A 27,312-nucleotide genomic window follows, 5' to 3' on the forward strand; every position below is an offset into this window, starting at 1 on the left:
ACCCCACAGTAATTTCCAAGGGAGCTTTCTTGTCCCCACACTTGCTGTTATCATGAAATGTTCACAACCTGGAAAAGACTTGATGCTTGGAGCATGCAGAAGGACATAATGCAAAATCAGTACTGCAAATACTTGTTTTGGTACTGTATCATAAGTAAGGCCTGAAGGCATTAAAAATCAGTTGATGTATCAGGCACTTAAGGATAAGCCAAGTGAAAGAGCTGTAAAGCGTTACTTGGCACAGTGCACTATTACATAGAGCATTTGGCGCTTAAGCTGTTATGGTTTGGGCAGACATAGCTTTAAACAGATGATTAGCATTACTCAAATTTTGCTTGCTGATTTTTCTATAGTTTACAGCTCAGTAATGAGGAACCAACAGCAGTGAGTGCAAAATCCCCAACTCTCAGATGGTTGACTTTATTTATGAGCAACATACAACCTGCTGCTCACAGCTTAAGAAAGATGTGTTGAGAACATTGAACATATATTACACTGAACATCGTTAAAAAGCATTCATCAGTAACATGTGTAAATAGTATTGCTTCTTACAGTAAAAACAAGTTTGCACATACTCAAGTGAAGCATTATACATTATGACTTGCTTAAGCCAGACAAATCAAATTCACTTAGCCACCTCAAATAAAGAGAGTACTCCAGCCAGTGTAAATATCTCCTGCTGTGCTAAATTGAAATTTACACAACTACTCCCAATGAACACTATGACAACATTAAAAAAACAGAAGATACCCACACAAAAACGTAATGTAGCCAGATTTGGAAATTCCATCTAAGATTTGCAAAAAAACAAGAGAAACAGACTTGCATTAAAATGCCTAGTATTTCAACACTGCAGTGGTTAAAGAACCATGGCTGACTACTGCAACAAATTAAGTTGTGAAAGACCAAGCAGTCAGTAGTCTCCCGATTTTCATGCATCTTTGCAAGGCTTGCCTAGTTTAAAGCTTTCCACACAGTCATTTAGACTTACACTGACATCTCAGCAAGCAGCTATTTGATAAAGAAGCACACAGAAATATGACGATCTAGCATTCATTGCTGCATTTCTCAAGCATTTATTTTACGTGGTTCTTGCAGCACATTAGGCAAAAATTGATACATACTCTACCCTTCCAACTAGAAATCCAGAGTTTGATATAGCAAGCTGAAACCACCTCAGATCACACATGATTGGTAATTAGGTGTTCACTACTAATTTTCACGCAATTTTGCCTCCTGGGCAAGAACCTGTAAAATGACCAGTACACAACTTTCATATTTGCTCACTTCCACATTCCATGACAGCTGTGCTAAGTGCTTCCAGCGATAGGTCATGATGTTTCACATCAGTTTCTGAAGCAGTTACGGTAAACACTCAGAATCATGCACAAGCCAACATTTTTGTGACAGAGAAATATAAGTGAGTGCTCCCGTGAGTGTACATCGGTAGGCGAATGAAAGAAAGGAAAATGCAAGGAGAAATAGCAGTCTTGTAAATGGCCTTGTATTCATGCATAAACGATGTTTTACCTACGTGGCCAGATGCACTAAATGACACCAAACAAACTAGAACAATAACTCATAATAATAAAACTAAAGAATGAAAAACATATTTTGAAAACGAAAGAATGCTGATTTCGACAATTTTTTTTCCATGGTAGCAAAACTAAATAACACATTTCTAGTGCAATATAGTGTATCTCAAATAGGCATCAATGAGTGTGACACCAAGTTTTCAAATATTCATGCTTCTCAAACAACTTGACATCATTTACGTGGGAATCAACACATAGCGTAGAGCTTTAGCTGCATTGAATTGTTAAAATAGAGACAGTTTAAAAATTAGAAACCAGGTATCGCTAAATATGCCTATACACAATATAAGTCGTGCATCAATAATGATAGTCGCTATGCCTATTCGAACAGAACCTTTTTTCTTCCGACAGACGCACGTACAATTAAAAGAAACAACATAAACCTATCTATAACTTAAACATGACTATCAACCAAGCTCTTCTCTGGACATTTTTAGTGTATGACTGCACAGAAGCTAGACAGTCAAAACAGATCACCACTTTACAACAAGACATGGCTTACAAAAACTCACCAACTGCCATGAGGGCTCTTAATGTGCTGCATATACTGCGTCCTTAAAAACTCGTATGTTGCATTGATGATGCCCCATGACACCAGAGCACGAGTGTAGTTAAGGTGCACGCCATAGAACATTTTACGCAACGTCTTGCGCTCTGCGTATGTCTCCTTGAAAACGGTTAACATGCTAGGGCGTGGAGGACCATACTGCACTTGGATGATCGTCTTAATAACATTAACAGGGTAGAAAACAGTGCTCACAAATGCACCCACCATGGCACCGCTAATAAAGTCACTCAGCGTCCGCTGCCAGAAAACAGTTTTGTCCATCGGTACAAGGCGTCCCATTTCGTCTCTCAGTGTGAAGAACATGAACGTGCTTGGGCCGTTTCGAAGAAGAATGGGCACCAGCCCCCTGTAGTACTCTCTGATGCCGTATGGGGACAGGAATTTAAAAGCCTCAATAGTGTTCTTGAAACGGTGGTGGTGTTCCTTGTCTTGAAGCAAGGCCTGGACCCTTTCCAGTGGAGTGAGTATGGCCTCCGTAGAGCCAGCCATCAGGCCAGCGAGGAACTTCACGGTGAGATCACTCGCCTCGGGAAAATGATGAATTGTAAAACGGGTGTAACCGCTGAACGTGCCAAACATAATGGACACGGAGATGGTCTTTTGCACAAGCGGTGGCAAGCAGCCACGGTAGAGGTGGCGGAAACCTTCACTGCGTAGCTGGTCTAAGGCATGGTTGGAACGAACACCGTGCAACATCTGTCTAAACATCACTTTGTTCATCGGGAAAGTGCAGATGATGTTGACGAAGGCCGCACCCCAGCCACAGACAAAGGCGCACATGTCATCGTCAGTTGTGGTGATGTGGTGTGTGCCATGACCTTGGTTTTGGAGAGTAACAGACGCCATCTTGGCACAGATGTCCCAAAAGCGCACACAGCTTCAAAGCAGGAGGCTGCTATTTTTACACCACAGCAGCTGTAAACGGTTAGCCTGAAAAGAGACACTTGCATCACTGGCCTGTCGTATTGCGAGCATTGTCCGTCTTCAAGAAATCGTCCTGTAAACAATATTCCGCAAATGGTTTCAAATCGCTTTCAAGTAGTCTGTGAACGTGCCAACCAGCAAAAAAATTCCTAGCAGTGCCACAACTATGACAACCTTGACCTTCTCTATCAAGGTTAAACAGTAATATACCACAAGCCACACAAACACAGTGCTTTAATCGCCAACTTACACGTTCAACACGATTTTCCTTCTTAAGAAATCGCAGCGGCAGCCAACTCCTTCATGGGTGACAGGTGAGAATGTGTTCAGATAAAATTCGTGCCTCTGCTTTCAAACACGCTAAATTTCGCGCGTTAGTAACATTCTTGGTCCGCTGTAATTAGAAAAACACAAGTGGACGCTGTTTACAATACGATTCGCGTCCTTGGCGCAATAGCAGCAGCTGTAGGCCACGAGATTCCCTCCCGGCATCTCGTCTCACGAGTAGATTCTGTATTATCTGTGCAGAGAGCTCTTCGGTTTCTTGATAGAGATAAAATTAGCGAAACCACTCAATAGAGCAGAGTTAGCAGTGCAACAGCAGGGGCATTACAGCATTGGAGTAATCTAACATAACAGAGCAAAATAAAAAGACAAGAAAAATCTCCAGCATGAACGCGCTTTCGATTCAAAACCGCTAATGAACGAAGCACGGATCAGCTGCTCATTTACCATTTGTGCTGGCAGCAGAAGGTGTCTCACGACGCTGAAATGGCTCACTTCAATGACGTCGCTTCGTAAATCAACGGCAGCGTTTACTATTAAAAAAACCATCACCTGATTTCAATCGCACCACCGCAAAAATACCAGGCGGCAGTGTGACTCTAGCGGCAGTCGACGAGTCGCCCCGGCGACCACTGTTGTCTACACGGCGACAGAAGGAAAAAACAGCTGCAACAACTCCGTAGTTCTGTACGCACATCTATCTACACAGAAAAACAGCAACAAAAGGCTTTGAGTAAACGTAACCGAGCACATATTCTTATGATGACTGCATAGATTTTATATCTGTGAAATTTTAAGAAGTGACAGAAGATTTCAGCAACGATATAACAGGACGTCCTTGACATTCTGTGACCTTTTCAGTCACGATCACGTCAAGCAATGACTCTGCTATGCCAAATCCTGCAGAAAACCTCTTTATCGTGTGCAACGTTGTGCACGATGCCGTCACAGTCGCACACAAAGTCAATACAGTTCAATCCAATCCACATTAGGTCAAAATCTTTGGAGCGCCAAAAGCGGTTACATGGCGAAAAAGATGCTTTCTTGTGGCAGAGTGGCAGCAAAATAGTAGTAATAATTGTGCCGCGAAGCTTTGTAATGTTTGTTTGCTCACGCTGGAAGCTGCCTGCACGTGATCTTATCACTTTGAGGCTGGAGATGTGAGCAAATTTTTCTGGAATGATTGTAGCCGCGCGCAAGTTCGAGATGCTTTCCGTGCGTTACTTGAAAAGTTCTTTGTCGCCTTTAAATCGAGCGCAGTCGAAAGCCGCAGTCCTTTTGATCTTCATCCACTGCCAAGCGTACTTGCCGTTGTCGCCATTGTAGCCGCGCGCAAGTTTCTGCTTTCGGTCACAAGTTTGAGTTTCGCCTGCTGTCACCACTATGAAGCATCATGTGGACGTCATGGTGGTGCTGGACCGTGGACCTGTTATGCCCCGAAAAAGGAGACTGCCACCTAATCTTCGCTGCTAGTCTTCCAACAGCCCGGGAGCCGGACAGCGGTGTTGCTGGTGAAGGCGACGTATGGCAGGATGAGGTCCCACGTCTTGCGTTCGGCGTCGAAATATATAGCAAGCACGTCTGCGATAGCCTTATTCAATCGCTCTGGAAGGCCGTTGGTCTGCAGATAGCACCGCAGTTGGCCACAGGTAGCTAGCTCAGGATGGCTTGATTCAGCTCCGCTGGGAGCACCGTTCCCCTGTCTGTAATGATCACATCGGGAGCGCCATGCCGCAGGAGGATGTATTACGCGTAAAATTTCGTGACCTCAGTTGCTGTACCCTTCGGCAGGGTTTTGCTTCGCTGTATTGAACCATGTAGTCGGTCGTCACCATAGTCGGTCGTCACGTCCTGTGTTCGGCGTCGAAATATATGGCAAGCATGTCTGCGATAGCCTTATTCAATTGCTCCGGAAGGCCGTTGGTCTGCAGATGGCACTGCAGTTGGCCACAAGTAGCTAGTTCAGGATGGCTTGATTCAGCTCTGCTGTGAGCGCCGTTCCCCTGTCTGTGATGAGCACATCGGGAGCGCCGTGCCGCAGGAGGATGTACTGCGCGTAAAATTTCGCGACCTCAGCAGCTGTATCGTGCGGCAGGGTTTTGCTTCGGTGCATTGAACCGGGTAGTCGGTTGTCACCATAGTCGGTCGTCACGTCTTGTGTTCGGCGTCGAAATATATGACAAGCACGTCTGCGATAGCCTTATTCAATCGCTCCGGAAGGCCGTTGGTCTGCAGATGGCACCGAAGTTGGCCACTGGTGGCTAGATCAGGATGGCTTGATTCAGCTCCGCCGGGAGCACCGTTCCCCTGTCTGTGATGAGCACATCGGGAGCGCCGTGCCGCAGGAGGATGTATTGCGCGTAAAATTTCACGACCTCAGATGCTGTACCGTTCGGCAGGGTTTTTGCTTCGGCGTATTGGACCAGTTAGTCGGTCGTCACCATTATCCACTTATTTCCAGACGTCGACGTTGGGTAGGAGCCAAGTAGATCCAGGCCGATTTGCCGGAAAGGTCTGGTTGGTAGCTCAATTGGTTGTAGAAATCCTTATGGTTTCTTTGGATGCATGAGGGAGGCGCCAGTTCACTATTCTTGCGAGCTCAGATAAGGCCTGCAACCCAGCTGTACTTTTTATACCGCTTGCTGCTACGCCTCCTTCCTGCCTTAAAACTGAGGCACACACCAATGCGTTATGAAGCACAGATGCAGAAGAACTCTTCCACATTAGAAATAGGTAATGCTGATATCATCCGTACATTGACTTGCATGTTTTTCATTGCTGCTGCTTGGAGCATCGCCAAAATCAGTGTCTGGTAATACAGTTCCATGGTTGATACAGCTTTACTTTTATTAGCATGATGCTTGGGAAATGCATATTTGCAGAGTAATGATATTAGATGCACTTCCAGCTTGCTATTTGGTAATGAGTGTATGAATGAGAAGCACATCTACGCATTCTCATGGCTGCGCAGAGCCATTATATTAAGAAACATGAAATTTTCGGGAATCGCTTTGATATACGCTCGGCGAAGGACCACAGAATGAATGGAAATATTGCTGTGGGGACAGCTGCCAGTCAGATCTTTTAGTGTTTGATGATGGCAATGCTCAAACTCAGGAAGCATAATCTGTTAACATGTTGACTCGAGCCACGTTGATGCATTCTGGAGCTGATGCATGAAAGTGCTTCATCACATTGCTGGTAAAATAGAGATTCGGTCGTGTAATTTACAGAAAACAAATTTATTGCTTTTTTTTGGTATAGTGCTCGGATTCTCTTGGATGAAATGCTTGGAAAATAGGTCTTTGATCCCGTCATCTTTAGAGTAAAATACCTCATGCCATGATGCTCTTTCGCCAAGCTGCCCTTGCACCATAAAAATCATTATCTTACTTCTTTATTTTGACCTTGAAGAAGATCTATGCTAAATATAAGGCCCTCATCATTTCTTTGTTCTCGATGATCTTCAGAAAACTTATTGCTAAGGCCAATTCACAATTCTTGGGCATAATTTGAGTTTGTTTTGTTGTTGGAGCTAGAATGGCTGTTCGGTGCCAGGCGTTATGAATTTAACCAGCTGAGTTCACAATGTTTTGTTGTTTCAGAACCTGGTTGCTTTGCAGTTGCTGAATGTAGTGCCCGGACACCAATGAGCGTGTGAGATGCTGACCCCCGATGGTGTATCCTGGAAATTTGCAGTGTAAGAATGCTTTAACTGTTCTCAGGACCGAGTGCTTTGAAACGTGCACTACTTGTCTTGCTGGATGTTACTGATGCCTTTCGTTGTGAACATATTACTGTGCGTTAGCGGTGATCTGCCTTCTGCAGCATTTGTTTTATAGAGATCATAGCATCTCAGTGGATGTAAGTTGAAGCGTGCCCCAGGAGAGTATTATACAAGGGACATTGAGGATAACTCCATTAAATTATTCTTCTCAGTAAAAGTTGATTCTCCAGCCCCTTCTGGCTATGTTGACATTTGTTGAGCAGCAAAAGACGCATTTATCACCGAGAAAATTGGATTTAAAAAATTTACCTGCCTGTCTCTTGAAACCTTTGATGTAGTAGTAGTAAAGAACTTTATTAAGGACACAAATTAAGTGTCCAATAGTTTGGCGGCCTGACGTACCAAGGCTATACTCTGTTTCATACATCAGGTGAATGCTGTGAAAGGCACGGAATTAGTCTGGATGGAAAAATAAAGGGAGGCGTGTTACTTCGTGCTTGTTCTGTGCCTGAGTGCTCTATGGCACGAGAAAGCAACAGCGTGTTGTCAGCGATAACAATGCATTTAATGAAGATCATGACAAATGTGTCATGTGGCAAGCCTACAGGCAAAGCATTTACTATGTTTTGCTCACCACAAATAACGCACTGCTTTTTGGTCGCAGCTGCAGGCAGTGCAAACAAGAGCACTAGCTTTGACAGCGTTGCACTTGATGTTTGAAACGGAGTATAGTTGGTCCTCCAAATAAGTGGATTCCAGCCAGGCACGCCAGGAAACAGGTGGGGGGGGGATAGCATGGTGGTGGGATAGAGGAGAGGTCAGTGCTCAAGCTTTGCATACAGGGAGGGGCAGTTGGGGCTTGAGGGGTCAGCTCCTATATGGTAAAGGAAAAGGCGCGTTGGGATGACGAGGGCATTTGTCTGAATTTTTTGAAATACTCGGGTTTGATGGATAGTGAGATTGGGGCGGAACCCATGGTGTCCTTACCAGAAAAAAAGGTCGTCACCGTTTTGAAGTTAATGGTGATGTAGCATAACATCTGGGATCAGCGCCAAAAAACCTTCATGGATGCATGCGCTCTACTTGCGAAATTGGCTGTTGAGGTGACACCTGTATTTTTTCTTGGTTTTTCCTAGCTTATAAAAGCTTTGTTTTCGTTGTGAGTGGCCACATTGTAAATAAAACATGGTACTCTTTTGATACAGGCCGACTTCTGTTTGGTTTGTCCTCCATGTCCTACTTGATAGTTATAAATGGTTTTTGGGGAAAGGAAATGGCGCAGTATCTGTCTCATATATTGTTAGACACCTGAAGGGTGCCGTAAGGGAAGGGATAAAGTGGGAGTGAAAGAAGAAAGGAAGAAAGAGGTGCCGTAGTGGAGTGCTCCGGAATAATTTCGACCACCTGGGGATCTTTAAAGGGACACTGAGGAGAACCCTATCAAAATTTTTTTGTTAGCAATATCTTACAGTTCGGCAGTTCATGGCTTTGTTGATGCTTGTCCGGGAGCGAAAGATGCATTTATTTCAAAGAAATTTGGATTCGAAGTTGAAAAATTTTTTCCCGCCGCTCCGATTCAAACTCGAGAACTCTTATGACGACACGGAGAACTCTTATGACGACACAGAACGGAGTGACGTGAAACGTGACGTAAATGGAGACACCGTGATTTCTGGCGGCTAGCGGTGCGGTGCGCAACCTTCCTTTGCAAGCCTCAGAGATTCGTGACATCCATGAAGTAAGGAAAATTCCTCCATGGTGGCGCCTGTGGCAGCAATACCTGTATTTTGGTTCTTGCTATTTTCTACATTACAAGAGCTTTGTTTTCAGGAAGAGTGGCGTTTTTGTGATCAGGAGCTGGTATTCTATGGATACAAGCCAACTTCAATTTCTCCTCAGTGTCCCTTTAACGTGCACTGACATCGCACAGCACACGGGCGCCTTAGCGTTTTTCCTCCATAGAAACGCAGCCGCCGCGGTTGGGTTCGAACCCAGGAACTCCAGATCAGTAGTCGAGCACCCTATCCACTGATCCGGAGTTCCTTGGTTCGAACCCGACCGCGGCGGCTGCGTTTTTATGGAGGACAAACACTAAGGCGCCCGTGTGCTGTGCGATGTCAGTGCACGTTAAAGATCCCCAGGTGGTCGAAATTATTTTGAAAACGATTTTCTGAAGTTAGCTGTAGAGCAATTGTAATAAAAATATACCTGGGAAATTTGCTAGTAATCACCTGCGGTGTATACTCGTGCAAGGGCCGCAGTTAAAAAAATAATTTGGGTGTGAATTTTGAAAGTGCACAAATTAAAAGAAAATGTGTAACAGTATTTTTTTTCTCAATTATCTAGTCCAAAATAGGGGGCGCGGCCCATACACTGGTGCAGCCCTTACACGAGATTATACAGTAAATGAATACAGCTTTCACTAGAGCTCGGAACTAGATTAAGATTTAGTCTATTATAAAAAAATTTTTTACTAATGTATCGTTTTGTTGAAATCTATTGAGTGCAGAGTGCCGAAATTTTGTATCAGAGTAGACAGTGCTGTTCTACGCAACAGAAACTGAAATTATGCATGTCAAACAAAAAAATTATAACTTTTTTTCTTGATCTGTGCAGCAAAATTGCCACCCAGGAATGTTTTATTTTGGTCATAAAAATACAAATAGACTAAAGATATTTATCCTAGTACTGGTCATGTAAAAGGCATTGATTTATTTCTGTGGCAAAATTTTCTTGCTTACGCTTTGTAGTTTCTGAGAAAAAGTTACATATGCATCCAAAAAGGCTGTTTTGAAAAAAAATGCCGATAAAACTATGAAAATACCCACCTCTCTCCTCAACATAATCACGAAAAAGATGAGAAAATGCATTTTTAAAGTTGCGAATACCAAAGTGTGATAAATTCTCTAAAAACTAAAGAAATGCTTTATCAGAAGGTTGCAACAACTAAAAATTACTTTTTTTTTTAGACTACTTCTCACCCCACCTTAAGTTTAAGTGCATTTTTCATGTTTGGCAGCTGCTGCATGTCAGGCTCACTTTTAGCACATGCTAAAATTTTTACAAAATAAATTCAGAACCTCAGAACTTGAGTGTACCTACAAAACACAAAGCTGAAAGGGGCACACTTGCTTAAATTTGATATGATAAAAAATGAAACTGCTCTGGCAGTGCTGCTACCAGCTGAATGAGGCGGTAGTCTGTCTCATGTGAGTTCACCTAGACTGGCATGAGTAGGCTGTGAAAAGGCTGTACGAAAAGATATTAGTTATAGAATAATGAGAAATGCATGCTACTCACTGTAAGCCTGTTCCCATGGGAATCGGAGTAAGGTCGACTGAAGAGACAATGCCTAAATTTGAGGCTAAATTTGCAAGTTTACCTCTTCATATTCATATTTAAGCCTTAATGAACAAGACATGATGGGCATTGTGTAAGAAATTGCAAGGAATGCTAAGAGAGGCCATATTTTAGTACAGTGGAGCAACATCCTCTAATTATGAATCACAAATAAACCCATTTATTGGTCTTCTAAACTAGCTGAACAGCAGCTGAACTGTGTGTACTTGTCTTGTGCTCAACACTTCTGAACTGGAGACCGAAATGAACGGTTGCGGACGGAAATTCCGACGCAGTGGTTTTGGATTTATTCTGTATCAGGAAATGGTGCCTGATATAGGGAAGGCCGTTCAAGTGCATAATGCATTCCTGACTGCCGGATTTCAGTGTATTAGTCTGTAATATCACTCACTGCAGAGCCGCTGTATGCATGACCAATCGTGAGCCCATTGCTTTCAAATTATGTTGTGCATAATGCAGTCACCATATAAGCTCGTGCAATTCATCTATATGTGGGTGTGGGTGAGTGAATTATGTTGTTGCCTTTGTCCATCCTGACACCTTGTTTGCACTTCTATAATAGTCTAGTGAAAAAAAAAAATGCATAAATGGGTTCTTCTTTTTACTTTCCCATCTTCAATAGTAAGATCCTTCAGGGCTGCTTGCTCCTTTGGGCTGTATAGTGTCAGCTGTGACACTTCGTGTCACCTTGGGTTGAGTTCTGATGAAATTTACCAAAACATTTGCAATATCTGGCCGTGCTTTACTTAGCTTCTTGTCTGAGCATATGCCCACCTTCACAATGTTACTGCTGTTATCTTTGTTAGCTTTCAGCCATGACATTGTATTATGTTTACTAGAAACAATGGGTAAACGTATTTGCACATGCTATCAGCATTTGTGTAGTTCCTGCCTATGCTTTGTTGCAAAAGCTTTATGGCAGAGTATGGTGTTTATACCCGCCGCAGTGGCTCAGCGGTTATGGCGCTCGGCTGCTAACTCGAAAGACGCGGGTTCGATACCAGCTGTGGCGGCTGAATTTCGATGGAGGCGAAATTCTAGAGGCCCGTGTACTGTGCGATGTCACTGCACTGCACTTAAAGAACCCCAGATGGTAAAAATTTCCGGAGCCCTTCACTACGGTGTCCCTCATAGCCTGAGTCGCTTTGGGACGTTAAGCCCCCATAACCCGTAACCAAGTATGGTGTTTATATTTAACAAACTCTCTATCATCATGGTCCCAACCTTGTTTGGCATGTTGTGCAAGCACCTGTTACAATATTGCTGGGAAATAGTGTATTGATCATCCCAAAAGCGTGCCAGCTTGTTTCCTTTGCGGGGTATTTGGATTTTAAAGCATACAGTGGGCAAAAGAATGACTAAAAGGAAAGCATGCTCCATTACGTCTAATTTTCCTAACTTGCTTCCCCTCTTGTCTGTCTGTGCTTTAGCAGCCATGCAAACAACGGTTGTCTACTGGTTTGTTCTGTTCACATGTGTTACTGACTTGCTGAACGAATCTGGTAATGCAGGCTAAAAACTAGTCGATACAAATTGAATATGAGAATATAATCTCATGTTCATTTCAACAGAAAAAAAGAGATGCTGACCAATGGTTTGGGTCAAAAGAAGTCTGATGTTTCGGTTTCTATACGGAAGCCTTGTTCATTGCTATTTTCTTACTCATGTTTTTCAGCAGTTTTCAAATTATTGGTGTGAAGAAATGTCAGTTTCCTTTAATAACCGTTTCATAAACAATGCCCACTTCGACTCCACACAGCGTGTTGCCGCAATGGGTTTGCGGCAAGAAGGAGGGACCAGCACCACATTGTAGTACATTGGTGCGGTGGCACTAGTAATGTTCATAGATGACCTCCGAGATTCGGTGATGTGTCAAGGCTCGGTCAGCTTTAGCAAACCTTGTAGCAGTGCCCTATCTCAGTGGCCTGGTATGCAACTTTAGACTCCCTCATCTGCCAAGACGTGGTGCTAGGTTATTCTCTGTCACCATTGGTGGTGAGTTAATTTTTCTGTACAAATAGCCTGACACTTCTAAGTGACACCAGTGGAGGTCATTACTGTGTCTTTTTACAAAATAGCTGTAACTCCGTGAGTTGTAGTGCTGTATGACAGTGCTGCTGCTAGCACCTCACATTTTTTGCTTGTACACCTCAGGTAGTGAATGTTTGTATGAATATCTGACTCTTATTTGATTCAGTGCTTTTATTGCTTGGTTTTCAGCGACACTATTCATATTTGATTTAGTTTGGAAAATGTGCTGTTTGCACACTGTACCGAAAAATGTTCACTATTTTTGCATTTCTTTAAAAAATGAGAATTGAAGTGATAATAATAATAATTGGTTTTGGAGGAAAGGAAATGGTGCAGTATCTTTCTCATATATCATTAGACACCTGATGCTGCCCCCCCCCGAAGGGAAGGGATAAAGGAGGGAGTGAAAGAAGAAAGCAAGAAAGAGGTGCCGTAGTGGAGGGCTCCAATAATTTCCACCACCTGGGCACCTGGGTACCTTTAACGCGCACAGCACACAGGCGCCTTGGCGTTTTGCCTCCATAAAAACACAGCCGCCGTGGTCGGGTTCGAACCCGGGAACTCGGGATCAGTAGCCTAACCACTGAGCCACCGCGGCGGGTATTGAATTGAAGTGCAGATTTAATTTGTTTACAGTTTCATAGGGAATCAATATTTGTTTATTGTCTTTAGCTTTTTCTTTGCTTCTATCTTGTGCTCTGCTTCTTTGGTGCGTCTTGAAGAGACGTTTATTTGACACTGGGTGTGTGTCCAAATCGAAGCAGAATGTTGAAGGACTCTGATGGAAATAACAAATTGTGAAGCATATGCACTTTGCTTCATTCAGTGATCAACTGACTGTGGTCTTGGTGATCACTTTTTCCCAGGTGTCCAGCAAGCATACCTCCACCCACTGATCATGGTGTGTGCAGCAGACTGTAGCCAGTTTATCTCTCTTCTCTATAAATCAGGCAAGTAGCGTTGCTGAACATGCTTATTTGCTGTGAGCTCCACCACTGGAGCGAACGGCGTTTGTGTCTACCTTGCGCCGCAAGGGGGATCGTTTTACTGCTCTTGCTGCCGAAAGAGAGGATGCTGCAAATAATTTCTGCACTTTAAAAGACAGATCTCATTATCCTGTTGATTTTTCTGTGTTCATGAGTTCCTGCTTTGCACATTATAGTCATTTTTCATTCTAGTGACAGCGACACATCATTTATGCTTGTCAGAGTGGTTTATTAGTGCCTCGGTGCTGGACGCATGCGGCTGAGCTTGGTGCAAGCTCCGATTTCGATCCGAAAGATGGGAAGCTCCGAGAATCATGGTTATTTACGCCGAAAATGGGCAAAAAAAGCGAGCTCACCCTCTCTTGTGTTGAGCAGTCATTTCAGGGAGTGAGATTACGTTGATGGTAGTTGTTGCTAAACTGTTCAGTAAGTGGTAGCCAACGCCGGAAGGGTAGACCAAAATGCACCTCCATAGTTTAAGCATTTAAATATTGTTCTGTGTTGTCCAAGACCTGGTGCCGTCCCCAGTGCACTACTCGCCTACTCTAAAATAGTTCAAGAGAGCGGTTGAATGGCGCCGCATCTGCGGGCACAAATTGAAATCAGCTGGCCCGCATTTGATTTGTGCTGCATTGGTGTGCTGACTTGGTGCTCTGTGAAGCTCTGCATCTGCCAAGTAGAAGTTCTTTTTACCGAGATTTAGCAACCTGGTTACCACTCCCCTCTGACTATTGGCATAGCGGCTTGAGTGTCGTCCAAAACAGCTGAAACGCATGCGCTGAACGAAGGTGGCAGAACATTGGTTGGGACACTGTTTTAGTGGCATATAAAACTCACCGCGCTATTCTGTGTTAGCTTATTCATTTGGTGAGGTGCTGAGTTGCCGAAAAAGTCGATGGGGTCAGATAGATTGTAAACAGGATGACAAAGCCATAATCTCGAAAACCAAATGTTCAGAGACTCATTGCAAAGCAGGAAAGCAACACACATGGTCCCCCATCCAGCGTTGCATGGGGGCTGCTGAAAGATGGCGCCACAGGATGTCCTCGAACCCAGTAGACAAGCTAGACCACGCAGTTATTTCCATGCAATAGCGAGATGCAGACAAGTGACCAGTGTAATAAAGTGCTCAACGGCTTAGGATGCGCACTTTTGTGGTACTGGATAAAATAAATGATTATTTATGTTTCCTCTGTGTTCCATCCAGGACCTAAACACCTAAACAAGCCAAATGCAATGAAATTTAACTTCTGCAGGGTGGCTTATAGACAGGGACCACAGGAACAGTTGAAAGTAACCGGAGCATGTTAATGGTGTCTAATATGCATCACTGCACTGTAGCAGAACTGCTTTGAACCGAAAACCGTCACAGCACATTGGAGGTTGGTGGCCTTTTTTGTACTTTTCAGTCTTGTTTTATTGATGGTCTAAATGTTAAAGCACTGCTTCAAAAATAACGCATCAGAAGTTAATTGTTAGCAAGGCTTTAAACGGGGCTAGTTGATCGTACATCTTAGCATAAGGGGGTGCAAACTATACTACAGAGGGGACGACACAGGATGACAAGTGCAAACTTTCAACAAAAATTTTATTTTCAACTGTGCGTGTTTTTATAAGTTGCTTATGTAGACACAAAATCAGAAGGTAATGAAGACCCACCACAGTGGCTCAGTGGTTAGGGCGTTCGGCTACTGACCCAGAGTTCCCGGGCTCGAACCTGGCGGCGGCAGCAACGTTTTGATGGAGGCGAAACGCAAAAAGCACCTTTGTGCTGGGCAATGTCAGTGCATGTAAAAGATCCCCAGGTGGTCGAAATTATTCTGGAGCCCTTCACTACAGCACCTCTTTCTTCCTTTTTTTTTTCACTCCCTCCTTTATCTCTTATCTTAAAGCATGGTACAGGGGTTGGCAAAGGTGTGGGACAGATATTGTGCCATTTCTTTTATAATATTAATTATAATAATTGGTTTTTGGGGGAAAGGAAATGGCGCAGTATCTGTCCCATATATCGCAGTATCTGTCCCATATATCGGGGTTCAGCCATTAGGGAAGGGATAAAGGAGGGAGTGAAAGAAGAAAGGAAGAGAGAGGTGCCGTAGTGGAGGGCTCCAGAATAATTTTGACCACCTGGGGAACTCTTTTAGAACAGTGTATTCTGGTAGGCTAGTTGGTGCAATTCGTTCATCTTCAAAAAGTGTGGGAAATACTGTATGTGTGTCTGTCCTCCTTCCTTTTGTCCTAATTTTTTTTGAGCAGATTTTGAAATAGTACTGTGTGCTGTCCGGTTTATTTTACTTTTTGTTATTCACTTGAGATTTCTAAGTAAACATTTGTCCCCAAAGGAAATTAGTTTTTTTTAAAAATCTGACTCGGCCATAAATGTAGAGTCGTGCCTTGTTCATATGGACACTTTGGTACCCAGGCAAAACTGCCAATAAAGCGAGTCGTCTGTAATAACGAAGCTTGAAGAAAAAAACTATGTTAACAGAAAACACCGTGTGATTAAGGTCTGCTTCTGTAAATACATCGTGAGCAGTGAAGTTGAAATTAGGCAAAATCTTGGTAGCTAGAAGTGCATTAGCCTACTCACCATTGTCTTTAACATAATGTGGTGCAGATTGATTCACCTACTGGTTCCTGAGACGCATGTTGGTGCGCGGGATGACTTATCTCCTACTACGACTGTTCACATCCCATGAATTGCTAGTACATAGCTGTATTCAGTCGGCTGACAGCTGCTGATTGTGGATTTCAACTTTGCATGCACTGCAGAAGAGTTTTTTTTCCTTTGCCATTCATCAGTACGACAAAATCGTAAGGCGTGTGGACTGAGCCTATTGACACTGGAAATGTAACCAGGGAAATAAAAAAGAGCATCATGCTGACATTTTCATTTTCACAAGCCTTTTGCTAGTGTCAAGGAAAAGTCGGGTTGGGGTTGGGGCAGTCACGATTTTGTTCTCATCGGTGTTCATATTAAAGCGCAAAAATACATGGGTCTCCCTCCACCTCACCGAATGCTTCTTCTTCCTCCTCTTTATTCTTCGGTGGTTAATTGGCATTGTCTTCTTCACACCTTTTCCCTTTAAAATCTAATTTAGGCTCCTTAATATATGTGACAACCTTTTACGATTTCTTCTGCAGCGGGAGAGAACAAGTTCTTGCGGGTATTCTGATTGTGTGAGCCTGCACGCTTGGTTTGAAAGGCTTTCCTTCTGCTTGTGCTCCCATGACTTGTTCAAGGCATTATTAAATGTAGACTGAATGATATTTCTGTTTACCAACGTTGAGAGAGCAGACTCATATGGCAGGTAGAGCTTGTTGCCCCTAGGTTCGAATTGCCAGCACACGTGATTGGGTGCCTCTGTGCCTTTTCACCCTTTTCATTGTCTGGATAGCGAGTTTCCATATTACGAGGCATAAATACATTGGAAAAGGTTGACGCCCAGAAAAACTGTTCTTACTTAGAGACATCCATATTAATGGAGGGAGGACATATTAATGAGGCACAACTCTGTGCCGATTTTCGAAGCCTGAAGCCACTTGAGGGTAAACAGTGTCATTTAATGAATTGCTGACCAGTTTTTTGAGGTTCACTGGGCAGAGCATCAGCACTGATGGTCACAGATGCCATCTTCATAACAAGCTTGCATTGAGCATCTCGGTTGTAGGACTGCTTGGCAAACTAGACAGTTGTTGCTTAAAATTCGTGACATAGGTTTAGTTCATTTGTCACCACATTTTTTGAAGTGTAACATTGTCAGCATGCACGAGGCAGAAAGGGATAAAAGAAACTCGTAAATAGCTAAGAAGAAGGAAAATGGCCCCATACTGCAAGCTCTGTGTGCATGCTCACAGATTCTGCTGAAGCTAGACAAGATGCCTAGTCTGTGCACAAGGGAGCCACACATCATCCCTGCATGTGTGTAATTTATATGTTGCAGAGATATTAGCCGCACCTCCTATTTACATGCTGCAATTACTTGTTGGCATTGGTGTTTGGCTGCTGATCCGACATTCGATATATTGAATCCTGGCTGCAGTAGCTGCATTTCACTAAAGGTGAAATGCAAAAAGGCCGATGTGCTTTGTGGTGTCAGTGTATGTTACAGAACCCCAGGTGGTCTAACTTAGTCCGGAGGCCTCTACTAAGGTGCCCCTTATAGCACATGTGTCGCTTTGGGACGTTTAACTCCTGATACCACAGATCACATATCTCATACTTCTGTTTGAACTCAAACACAATCGAAAAAGCAGGAAATGCAGATAAAAAGCAAATAGGCAAGCAACTGAATCAAACAAGCATACAGGCAGCACTTTAACAAAAACAAAAAAGACAAGAAGAAAAAACAACGGCTTAATTACAATGCATATTTCGCAAAGAGGAAAAAAATACATCAGGGGAGGTAATGGTAGCAGTATCATGTGGGAGTTTATTCCATTCGCGGATTGTTTGGGGGAAGAAGGACATCTTCAAGAAGTTCGTTTTACACCTGATCTCTTTAATTTTGAAGGCATGATCAAGACGCGGTGAGACATAGTCGGGATGACGCAGATAATGCTCCCGGTTAATGCCAGTTTTATTATGAAAGATATTGTGGAGAAATTTTAGTCTAAGAAGTTTCCTTCGCTGCTGGAGTGATTCCCATCCAACGTTATTCTTTGCAGCGGAGACGCTAAAATTCCTGGAAAAATTGGCATTAACAAATCGCACAGCCAAATTCTGGATCCTTTCAACCTTGTGAATACCTACCTGCAGCCAAGGGTCCCAGACACAGCAAGCATATTCAAGTACTGGTCTAATGTTAGTTTTATACAGGAGCTCATTGGCATTGGGCGGTAAATTGTTCGCATTTCTGCGAAGAAAACTCAGTACTCTGGAAGCCTTGCTTGTAATGTAATCTATATGGGGACGCCAGGATAAATTTGCAGTAAAGTATACCCCAAGATATTTATGTTTGAAAACTTTTGACAATGTTTCCGCGTTAATACAGTATGAAAAGTCATGAGAATTTTTTTTTCTAGTAAAACACATGTACACAGATTTTTTCACATTAATATCCATGCGCCAAGTATTGCACCAGTTGGTAATCAAGGATAAATGATTCTGCAGGGCAATGCAATCGTCGGAAGTATGAATGACTCTATAGAACGCAGTCGTCTGCAAACAGACGCATTTTTGAAGAAATACCGCAACATATATCATTCATGTAGATTAAAAAGAGGAGTGGCCCCAGAACCGACCCCTGAGGTACACCAGACGATACGTCTGTCTGATCAGACTGCACTCCATTTAACACTACTATTTGACGTCTCAAATGCAAATATTCTTTAATCCAGGCAATAACTGAACAATTTATGTTGTACCAGGATAGTTTTTCAAGCAGCAGAGAATGGGGGACTAAGTCAAAGGCTTTCCGGAAATCAGAATATAAACAGTCAATAGTGAATCGGTCGTCCAAGGCACCAGCCAGGTCATATGTAAATTCGGTCAATTGCGTGACACAAGAGAATCCAGTGCGGAAACTGTGTTGCTGGTGGGATAGTAACGAAAAAGCGTTCAAATGATTCATTATGTTTGTAAAGAAGATATGTTCAAGCATCTTGCAGCTAATACTCATTAGTGAGATCGGACGGTAATTTGAAACAATACTGCGCCACATCGCTGCGTTGCTTCCACCCGAGGTTGTCGCCGAGGTACACGACCTTCTCATAATGCCACCTGCCTCGGTGCCCTTTGACACATTGGCTGCTGAGCTCATCAAGTGAACAACAGTGTCTGAGAACCGCTGCCTGCAACAGCTCATCTCCTCCAAAGAACGGGGAGACCGCCAACCTGCACAGTGACTGCGGCGGCTCCAGCAGCTCCTAGGCAACAAGGCTGCCACTTTCGACCAAGCCTTCCTATGTGAGGTGTTCCTGCAGCGCTTGCCCTCGCCAGTCTGCATGGTGCTCGCCACCGCCCATGGTTTGTCTTTGGAGCAGCTTGCAGACGTATCCTCTTCCCCGGTTATTCTTGGCACTGTCTCGTGACCTCTCACCCCGCCGCCATCTCTTCCCTCCCAGTTGGACCTCCAGAGCCTCCATGACGAGTTCCATGCACAGCTTACCCATCTCTCTGACCAGCTGACCGCATTGTTTACTGCCCACACACGCTCTTCTCCTCGCTGCCGGTTGTCACCTGACCGGCGTAGTCCAACACCACCTGCTCAAGACGGCGAGTGCTGGTACCATCGCACCTTCGGGGAAGAGGCTTTGCTGCTTCGGCCCGCAGATCCAAGCTGCCAATCTCACTCCCATTGCTACATACGAAGAGCATGCTCTCACACTAAATTTGGGTCTCCGGCGTGTATTTTGATGGGTCTTCCTCGTCACGAACGTGCGCTATCTGATCCTAGGGACTGATTTCCTGCGCCAGTACAGCCTGCTGGGCAACATGCACTGCAAGTGTCTCGTGGATGCCACAACGAACCTCGTTGTTCTTCTAGCACCACTTGCCACTATACCCTGCTCACCCCATTCGGCCTTCTGAGACCCTCCTGGACGAATACCCATCCATGCTCCGTCCATCTGACTTCTTACTGCCCGTCAAGCACCAGGTCACGCATCACACTGTGACCGCTGGCCTGCCCACACATGCTCGATCCCGTCGCCTTGCTCCAGACCGGTTCCAGATCGCCCGCACGAGTTCGAGCACATGCTTGAGCTTGGCATTATCTCCGACCCTCCCTAGCCCATGGGCCTCGTCTCTATACATGGTACCGAAAAAACCCCCGGGTACTGGCTGCACTGTGGTGATTATCATGCTCTCAAGAATGCTACAGTTCCAGACCGCTTATCCCCTACCTCACATCGTGGATTTCACAGCATCGCTGCATTGGGCCACCAGTTTCTCTAAAATTTATCTGGTCAAGGCTTGCCACCAAATCCCCCTGGAACCCTTTGGCATGCCTAAAACTGCCGTCATTACACCCTTTGGCCTCTTCGAATACATCTGCATGTCCTTTGGCCTCCGTAACTCTGGACAAACATTTCAACGCTTTCTGGACACCGTGATTTGCGGGTCTACCCTTCTGCATGGCTTACATCGATGATCTCTTCATCTTCAGCGGCGATGCTGAGCAGCACTTGCAACACCTCTGGCAACTTTTTCAGCATCTCTCTGAATATGGCCTCATCATCAACAGAGCGAAGTATGACTTCAGGAAGTCGACACTACACTTCCTTAGCCATCGTGTTGACCGTTCGGGTATCCGTCCTCTTCCATCCAATGCCAAGGCCATTCAAGAAGTACCGCCACCTTCTTCAATCTGCAAACTCCACGAATTTCTTGGCCTTATCAATTTTTATTGCCGCTTTAACCCTCATTGGGCAGCCCGCCTCAAACCATTGACGGACATGCATCAAAGCAAGAAAGCCAACTCTGCACAACTTAAATGGTCTTGTGCTGCTCTAGAGTCTCTCAAAGCCGCCAAAGTGAAGCTATTCGATGTCGCTCTCCTGACCCATCCGCATCCTGAAGCACCTCTACGCCTCATGACCGACATTCCCGACACTGGCATTTGAGCCGTACTTCACCAGCTTGTGAATGGTGCCTGGAGCCCTCTCATTTTTCTCCCAGAAGTTTTCTCCTGCTGAAAGCTGCTACAGTACATTCGGCCGTGAGCTTTTAGCCACCTACATGTCCGTTCAGTATTTCAAGTATCTCCTCGAAGGCCGGCAGTTCCACATTGTCACCGACCATAATCCGCTCACTTTTGCCATCAAGTCAGGGAGTAGTAGATTCTCGCATGTGAAATCAGTCATCTCTCGTACGGGGTGAAATTCATGACAGACATCAGACATGTGCGAGGTCTTGACGCCTTGACAATGCCTGGCTGACACACTGTCACGTATCACCGCTTCCCTCACTTCTGCCGCCTCATTAGATAATCTCGACTTCGCTGCCCTCGCCACAGCACAGCACAAGGACCTCTAAAGTTCTCTTCCCTTCTTGCCCCATCCCCATCATTTTTGACACTGCGACAGGCACTCCCCGTCCTTTGGTCCCCTCTGCGTTCCGTTGCCTTGTTTCAACACCATCCACGGCCCCTCCCACCCTGGAATTCGCACCACGCAGCATCTCTTTACGCAACATTACATATGGGCTGGTATCAACAAAGACGTGCTCTCCTGAGCTGCGCCTGCCTGCCTGGGCTGCCGCTGTCAGCAGTCTAAAACACAGCGATGCACAACATCTCCTTTTGGCTTGGTTCCACAGCCATCAGCACGTTTCGAAAATGTCCACATTGATAACTTGAGTCCTTGACCACTTCCTGCTGGATATTCCTATCTGCTTGCGTGCATCAATCGTTTCATTCGCTGGCCCAAAGCTTTCCCTCTCCCCGATGCCACCATCGCTGGAATGTTTGTTGCCGGCTGGTTCGTCATTCATGGTTCGTCATGAAAGCATGCCACCGTTGCTTGTGTGTGAGCAATACTGCTAAAGCTGACAAGTCTACTTGCTTTGACTTCATGAAAGTCTACAAAGTAATTTGCCATCAGTAAATATTATTATCGGAGGGTCAAATAATTCATGCAGGTGTCATGGTTTATAGCATGTTGAAAATTGGTTTTTGGGGAAAGGAAATGGCGCGGTATCTGTCTCAAATTTGTGGGCTGCACTGGGCTGTAAAGGAAGGGATAAAGGAGGGAGTGAAAGAAGAAAAGCCAAGCGCCCTAACCACTGAGCCACCTTAGCAGGTTGTCTAGCATGTTGTTTTATACTTTCGTCCAAAACTCTTACCAAGCCATTAATAAAGTAATTCTACAGTGTTTAAGAAGCACAAACACACAGATAGACAATGGACTGGACAGGCAGGACAGGACAGTACAGGACAGATAAATTTATGTGTGAGCTGCCTTTGTTGCTTTCAACAATCAATTTTATTTGCAGTGCGAGGCCATGTGCTTAGGGTCCTGTGAGCCCCCATTTTGTGGAGTAGTATTTTTTTCACATTTATTTACCTGTCTCTTCTTTTCTTTTGTTCCTCATAGCCTGAGTCGCTCTGGTACGTTAAAACGCATAAATATAAATCTTTTGAGCCTGATGAAGTCCTCAAAGTCAGTAGTTATGTGGATTCTTTAATAATTTCAAGAAAAAAAGATAGCGGGTTATATGGTGAAACCATCAGTCAACTCTCATAGAGGCTTTCCAATGTAATGGAGGTGTTTGACTTTCACTCTAGTAACTTCCGGAGCATGACTGCCTACAGTGTTTAAATCTTAATAATTCTTAAGCTCAAAGACGCAGGTTTCTGCTGATGCTATCGGCCAAGTGTTTGCAAGAAGTTACTTGCTTATGCTTCGGCCCATTCGAAGCTTGAAATAGACAATCAAAAGAGCACTCACATGGCAATCGTTAGTGTGTTTTGCAGAAATCATACGACCACATGATGCAAACAGGTTTAATAACTAGTTCATGAGGCTTTGATCGGCAGGCTATTTTGACCACATGGTGGTGGCTGTGACAGAGTCCCTGCCACAAAAATATGAAGGGACGGCCCCATAAGCCAAGAAGTAATGCTGATGGGGCAAGGGTAGGGGTCACCATCAGACCCGTAGTTGCACCTTACATTCACAAGGTGACACAGCACTTGGAAGAAGCTTCCTAATAAATATGGAGTTCGAATGGTTTTCACCGTCCCTCATAAACTGGCTAACACGTGCACTCACGTGGCGGGCGAAAGAAGAAGAACATTAATGGCCGACTGCTCCAAGCAGCACTCGAAGCCTTACGCCAGATGTGCCACTGAGGTTTAACATGTGGAATGGTTTACGTCGGCCAAACTGGCCAATGTGAATGATCGGGCCAGAGGATACGGGAGTTCTCTTGAAAGCAATCAGGATATGCATCTGTCCACCCACTTTTCAAATCAATCTGCCAGCCAAGAATAGTACAATTGAGAATTCTAACCAGAAGTTAGGACACACTCGCATGTGAATTGCTGGAGGTATTTTTTTTATCTGAAGACTGGGCTCAAAATGCATCAATGACACCTCGGTACCTCAAATAGCAAGTACCAAGTGCCTGCGATCTGTGTAAAAGTGATTAAGTGTTATTTTTTTCCACCATTCACCTTCTGGCTCTTGTGCTCTTCACAAAGAAAAAAAAAATGGGGCACTTAAGACATTTATGTAGGATTAATATGAAAACATTGCAATTCTATTCCTATTATATTCCAATCTGATTCTAATTCTATTCTATTCCTTGGTAGTTGGGGCAGTTGTAAGTACTGATTATTAAGGGTTGCATTTTATATTTTCCTGCATTTGATACTGTCACCCGTTTTGACCAGTCGTGAGTTTTGCTACACTGCTACTTTTTGGGCGACGCCGGGTTTTCATATCGATGAGTCATCTGTTGCTTTCGTATTAGTTAAGATGGAGTGCAGCACCCATCCTTTCCATTAACTTTCTGTGTAGTCGTCATGACTTGAGCACAGTAGAACTTTGCCTTTATTAAGAATACTATACCAATTAGCCCAGCCACTTGTTTTGCTGATCTTACCAAGGCCTCGAGAAGTACCAGTGATACAAGGTGGAGCGATACACTCTGGTGGGAGGACTATACTTGCAGTTTCCATACCGTTGCATGCCAGTGTAGAACACACTCCGTCCTTGTCTTTCTGAAATAATGTAGTCAGCCCTTTAAAATATCACGGCTTTTTCTCCTCCATTTATACTTGAAAGTCTGAGTATGAGGTAGGTATGGCTCAAATCCCCATGTTATTTTAAATTCGATGGTATTTCAACTATTTTCAAATCGGTACTACAAGCATCCCCTAGCCTGGTACTCAGCTTTGTCAAGAAAAAAATGTTGGAAAAGTTTGTGTCACGATCTAGGGTCAAATGTTATACTTAGCGAATGCACGAAGCTTGCATTTTTATATGGAGACTGTGTTTCAAAATGTAACGTAGTTTCTCTTTTTTGCCGCTGCGGTCTTTAAAATTTTTTAAACCTACCAGAACACATGCACTAGGTGCTGGAGCGAATGAGAACCATAAGCCAGTGCAAACAACAACAAAAATGGATTAATAGCATTTGCACCTGTCATAATCAAGATGGGGCACTCAATGTCTGCTGATAATCCTGCTAGTCAGCCGGCACTGTATGGGCTGCTGAATTGCTGAAATTCCTGACATCGCCACTGAGAATGTGCGATGAACCCAAGTTACAGTATTTATTTCGCATATTTTCATGCAGATTTGTTTATTTTTAAGTCTTCTTATTTTGGCGCATCTGTCGGTGTTCGCACACGCAACGTCCGAACGTGGCGTGGCATATTTCCATGGCCAGCGCAGCCACCGCAGCCAGGCAGCCGCTGTTCACTTGCCACACGCACTAGTTTGAAGCTGGCGGCATGGAAGGGTAGTTGAAATGGATAGCTCGAATTTTGAAACTGGCAGCGGAAGTGACGATCACGATCAGCAGAGGCAGTAACACCATCGGGGCGTGGAACCGGCATGACAAAAATGGTGCCCTTCACGTTTTTCTTCCTGCTTTGACAGGCAGACGGCATCTCTGCCTCGAGGCAGTTTTTCGGCAGTGGTGGTACATGTCTTTATACAGCTGAAGAACACCCTGTAGCCTAGGAGCTTTTGGCGCACCCTGTACATGTGCATCGTCTACCATGAGTTCACCCTTTGGGTCTAAGACATGCGTCAACAGAACAGTGAACGACAGTGCATTAGCTGGTAACGAAGATGGTTTATCATCAAGCATCGCCGCTGACTTCGACAGATATCCGGCGCAGGTCTATGGACACTGGTGCACTGGTGCCCGCTGTAGGGTCGCTCCTGTCGACTGTATAATGCCGCCGTCCTACTGTCGCTGCCGAACGTCATCCTATTCAATGCTTCGTGGTGAAAACGGTCAAGTTATGCAATTATGACTGCAAAGGTTTAACGGGGATTGTCCTTCCCAGTAATGCTTGGAATGGTAAATAGGAAAATAGCGATCTGTGCTCTGATGGCGCATTTCACAAAGAGCAACTGTCACTGGTATCAAAACGCGCCTCCGTGGAGCTTTTAATTCTTGTGCATGGGGCAAGTATGATAGCGCGAAGTGAAGGTCACACACTGAGGAAGGCGCTTTTGCGGGTTGGTGTTCGGAACAGTAATATAACCAAATAACACTTAGTGTATGTACTACTAAATGTGATTCAGATCGAGCATAGAAATCTGGATGTGTATTTGTGCTCCCATAACTACGTGAATTGCTAGCATACTTCACATAGTGGTTCTCTTCACTATATCTATGAACATGAGACTGACGTGTAAGCTGCCAGACGTGCAGAAAGCCTGTGAAAATTTGTGTGGTTGTAATTTTGCATTCATAGATTGTGGAGATATTTCGAATTTTGTACTTCACTTACTGTATCGGACTGTCTATTTGCACAAAGTTGTGTCATCTTTACACATTTAAGAAATTATTAAAACGAGTGTAATTCAATTATGCTGCATTCATTTATTTTTAATGAAGCTAGTTTCTGCACCTCCAAGGGGCTACTAATACGAAATCGCGACAGTTCACAGTTCATAATTGTAATCCTTCATTTTCGATACCTGGGCATAAAAGGGATAAAAGGAACAGGTGTTTTGCATGTCGCTGCAGGACACATATGCCTCCACACTCCGAACACCATGAACGAAACCCCGCTAACACTAATCACTGTGGGGGTCCTAAGGGTACCGTGACGCAAGAACAGCTATTGCGGAGACCCGCTAACCACACATCAGTGCAAGGCACGCTAAACTTAGCGCACATTTCTGCCCTCCGTGCTGCATTGAGGCGTGCATCTCATAACTACTTTTCCAGCGTTTTATGAATGGAGAAATGTGCGTTAGCCATTCATTGATATCATCGTTCCCCATGCATTCCGGTATCTTTGCAGACATTACAGCAGTAACCGTGAACCGAGCGGAAACCGTCGATCGTGGCTGAGGACGACAACAGAGCGTATTTTCTGCAGATCTGCATTGCTGAACGCACAGCATGAGCGACGGTCACTTCCGTTCATCCACAGCTGCCTGCAGCGAACAGCTCCGCTGACCTGCACTGCACGTCATCGCCGTGACGTCATTACGGTGCAAATAAATTCGGTGAAAAATACAACTTCCATTGTTTTCCTGGACAGTAAGTATAGTGGCAGCTTTACCGCCCGTGGAATCCTTTCGATGTGTTCACCCCGCCTCTACCCTCCGTGGTGGCATAGTGGCGAAAGTGCTGAACTGCTGAGCCGAAGGCCGCAGGATTGAATCCTGCCTGCGGCGGCCACATTTCTATGGAGGAGGGAGAGGAGGAGGAGGAAAAATTTTTATTAGAAAACTACAATGTGCTCGTCATCTTGAGTGAAACCCTCAGTCCAGGGCTCCATGTGCCGCCGCGGTCCTGCAGGCCTGCCAGATCAGCTGTCGCTGTTATTATTGGTTTGTGCTGGTCAGAATGGTCCAAGGTGTAAGAATATTTTAGGTGTTGACACTGCACGCCCGCTGCGGCGGAGAGCACGGCGGGCGTGTTAGCCCACTAGTACATGCGCTGACCGCAGCGGGTCGGGGGCGCTGCGGAGAAGAGGTTATGGGGGAAAAATGGGGGAAAGCAGTGGGCTAGGAAAGTTTTCAGATACCTGTACATAAGGAATGTTGACACGAAATGGAGAAAGCGGAACTAGAAAATTGACAAGCAAATATCTGGACAGCAGTAGAGGGGAAAATCGGCAATTATCGGTTAAGAAAAAGGTTAAAGAAACAGAGAGCTCTGTGCAAAACAGGGATGCTGACGAAATGGGCACTGGG

At 44.5% G+C, this 27,312-nt stretch overlaps 1 protein-coding gene and 1 long non-coding RNA gene across 3 annotated transcripts; one reads left to right on the forward strand and one right to left on the reverse strand.

Annotated features, from left to right (window-relative positions):
• Positions 1-385: 385 nt before the first annotated feature.
• On the reverse strand, positions 386-4,006 carry LOC144099033 (mitochondrial nicotinamide adenine dinucleotide transporter SLC25A51). Of its 2 annotated transcripts, none has more exons than XM_077632046.1 (2): positions 3,820-4,006; positions 386-3,093 (listed from the first exon to the last, which is right to left on the reverse strand). In XM_077632046.1, the coding sequence occupies exon 2, from the start codon at positions 3,007-3,009 to the stop codon at positions 2,104-2,106; it is 906 nt and encodes a 301-aa protein (XP_077488172.1). In that variant the 5' UTR covers positions 3,010-3,093; positions 3,820-4,006; the 3' UTR covers positions 386-2,103. The 2 variants fall into 2 exon arrangements, with proteins under 2 accessions (XP_077488172.1, XP_077488173.1); XM_077632047.1 differs by having other exon boundaries at positions 386-3,160; positions 3,820-3,999.
• Positions 4,007-4,349: 343 nt separating this feature from the next.
• Positions 4,350-26,629, forward strand: LOC144099034 (uncharacterized). The gene is made up of 4 exons (XR_013307287.1): positions 4,350-6,105; positions 6,978-7,072; positions 13,357-13,440; positions 26,412-26,629. It is a non-coding gene; the product is annotated as an uncharacterized LOC144099034 (long non-coding RNA).
• The last annotated feature ends 683 nt before the right edge of the window (positions 26,630-27,312 follow it).

The sequence above is a fragment of the Amblyomma americanum genome, chromosome 7 (assembly GCF_052857255.1).
Source record: "Amblyomma americanum isolate KBUSLIRL-KWMA chromosome 7, ASM5285725v1, whole genome shotgun sequence".
NCBI lineage: Eukaryota > Metazoa > Arthropoda > Arachnida > Ixodida > Ixodidae > Amblyomma > Amblyomma americanum.

What these genes read in the sequence shown, in the direction of transcription:
- LOC144099033 (XM_077632046.1), bottom strand. Translation starts at nt 3,009, where the DNA reads ATGGCGTCTGTTACTCTCCAAAACCAAGGTCATGGCACACACCACATC.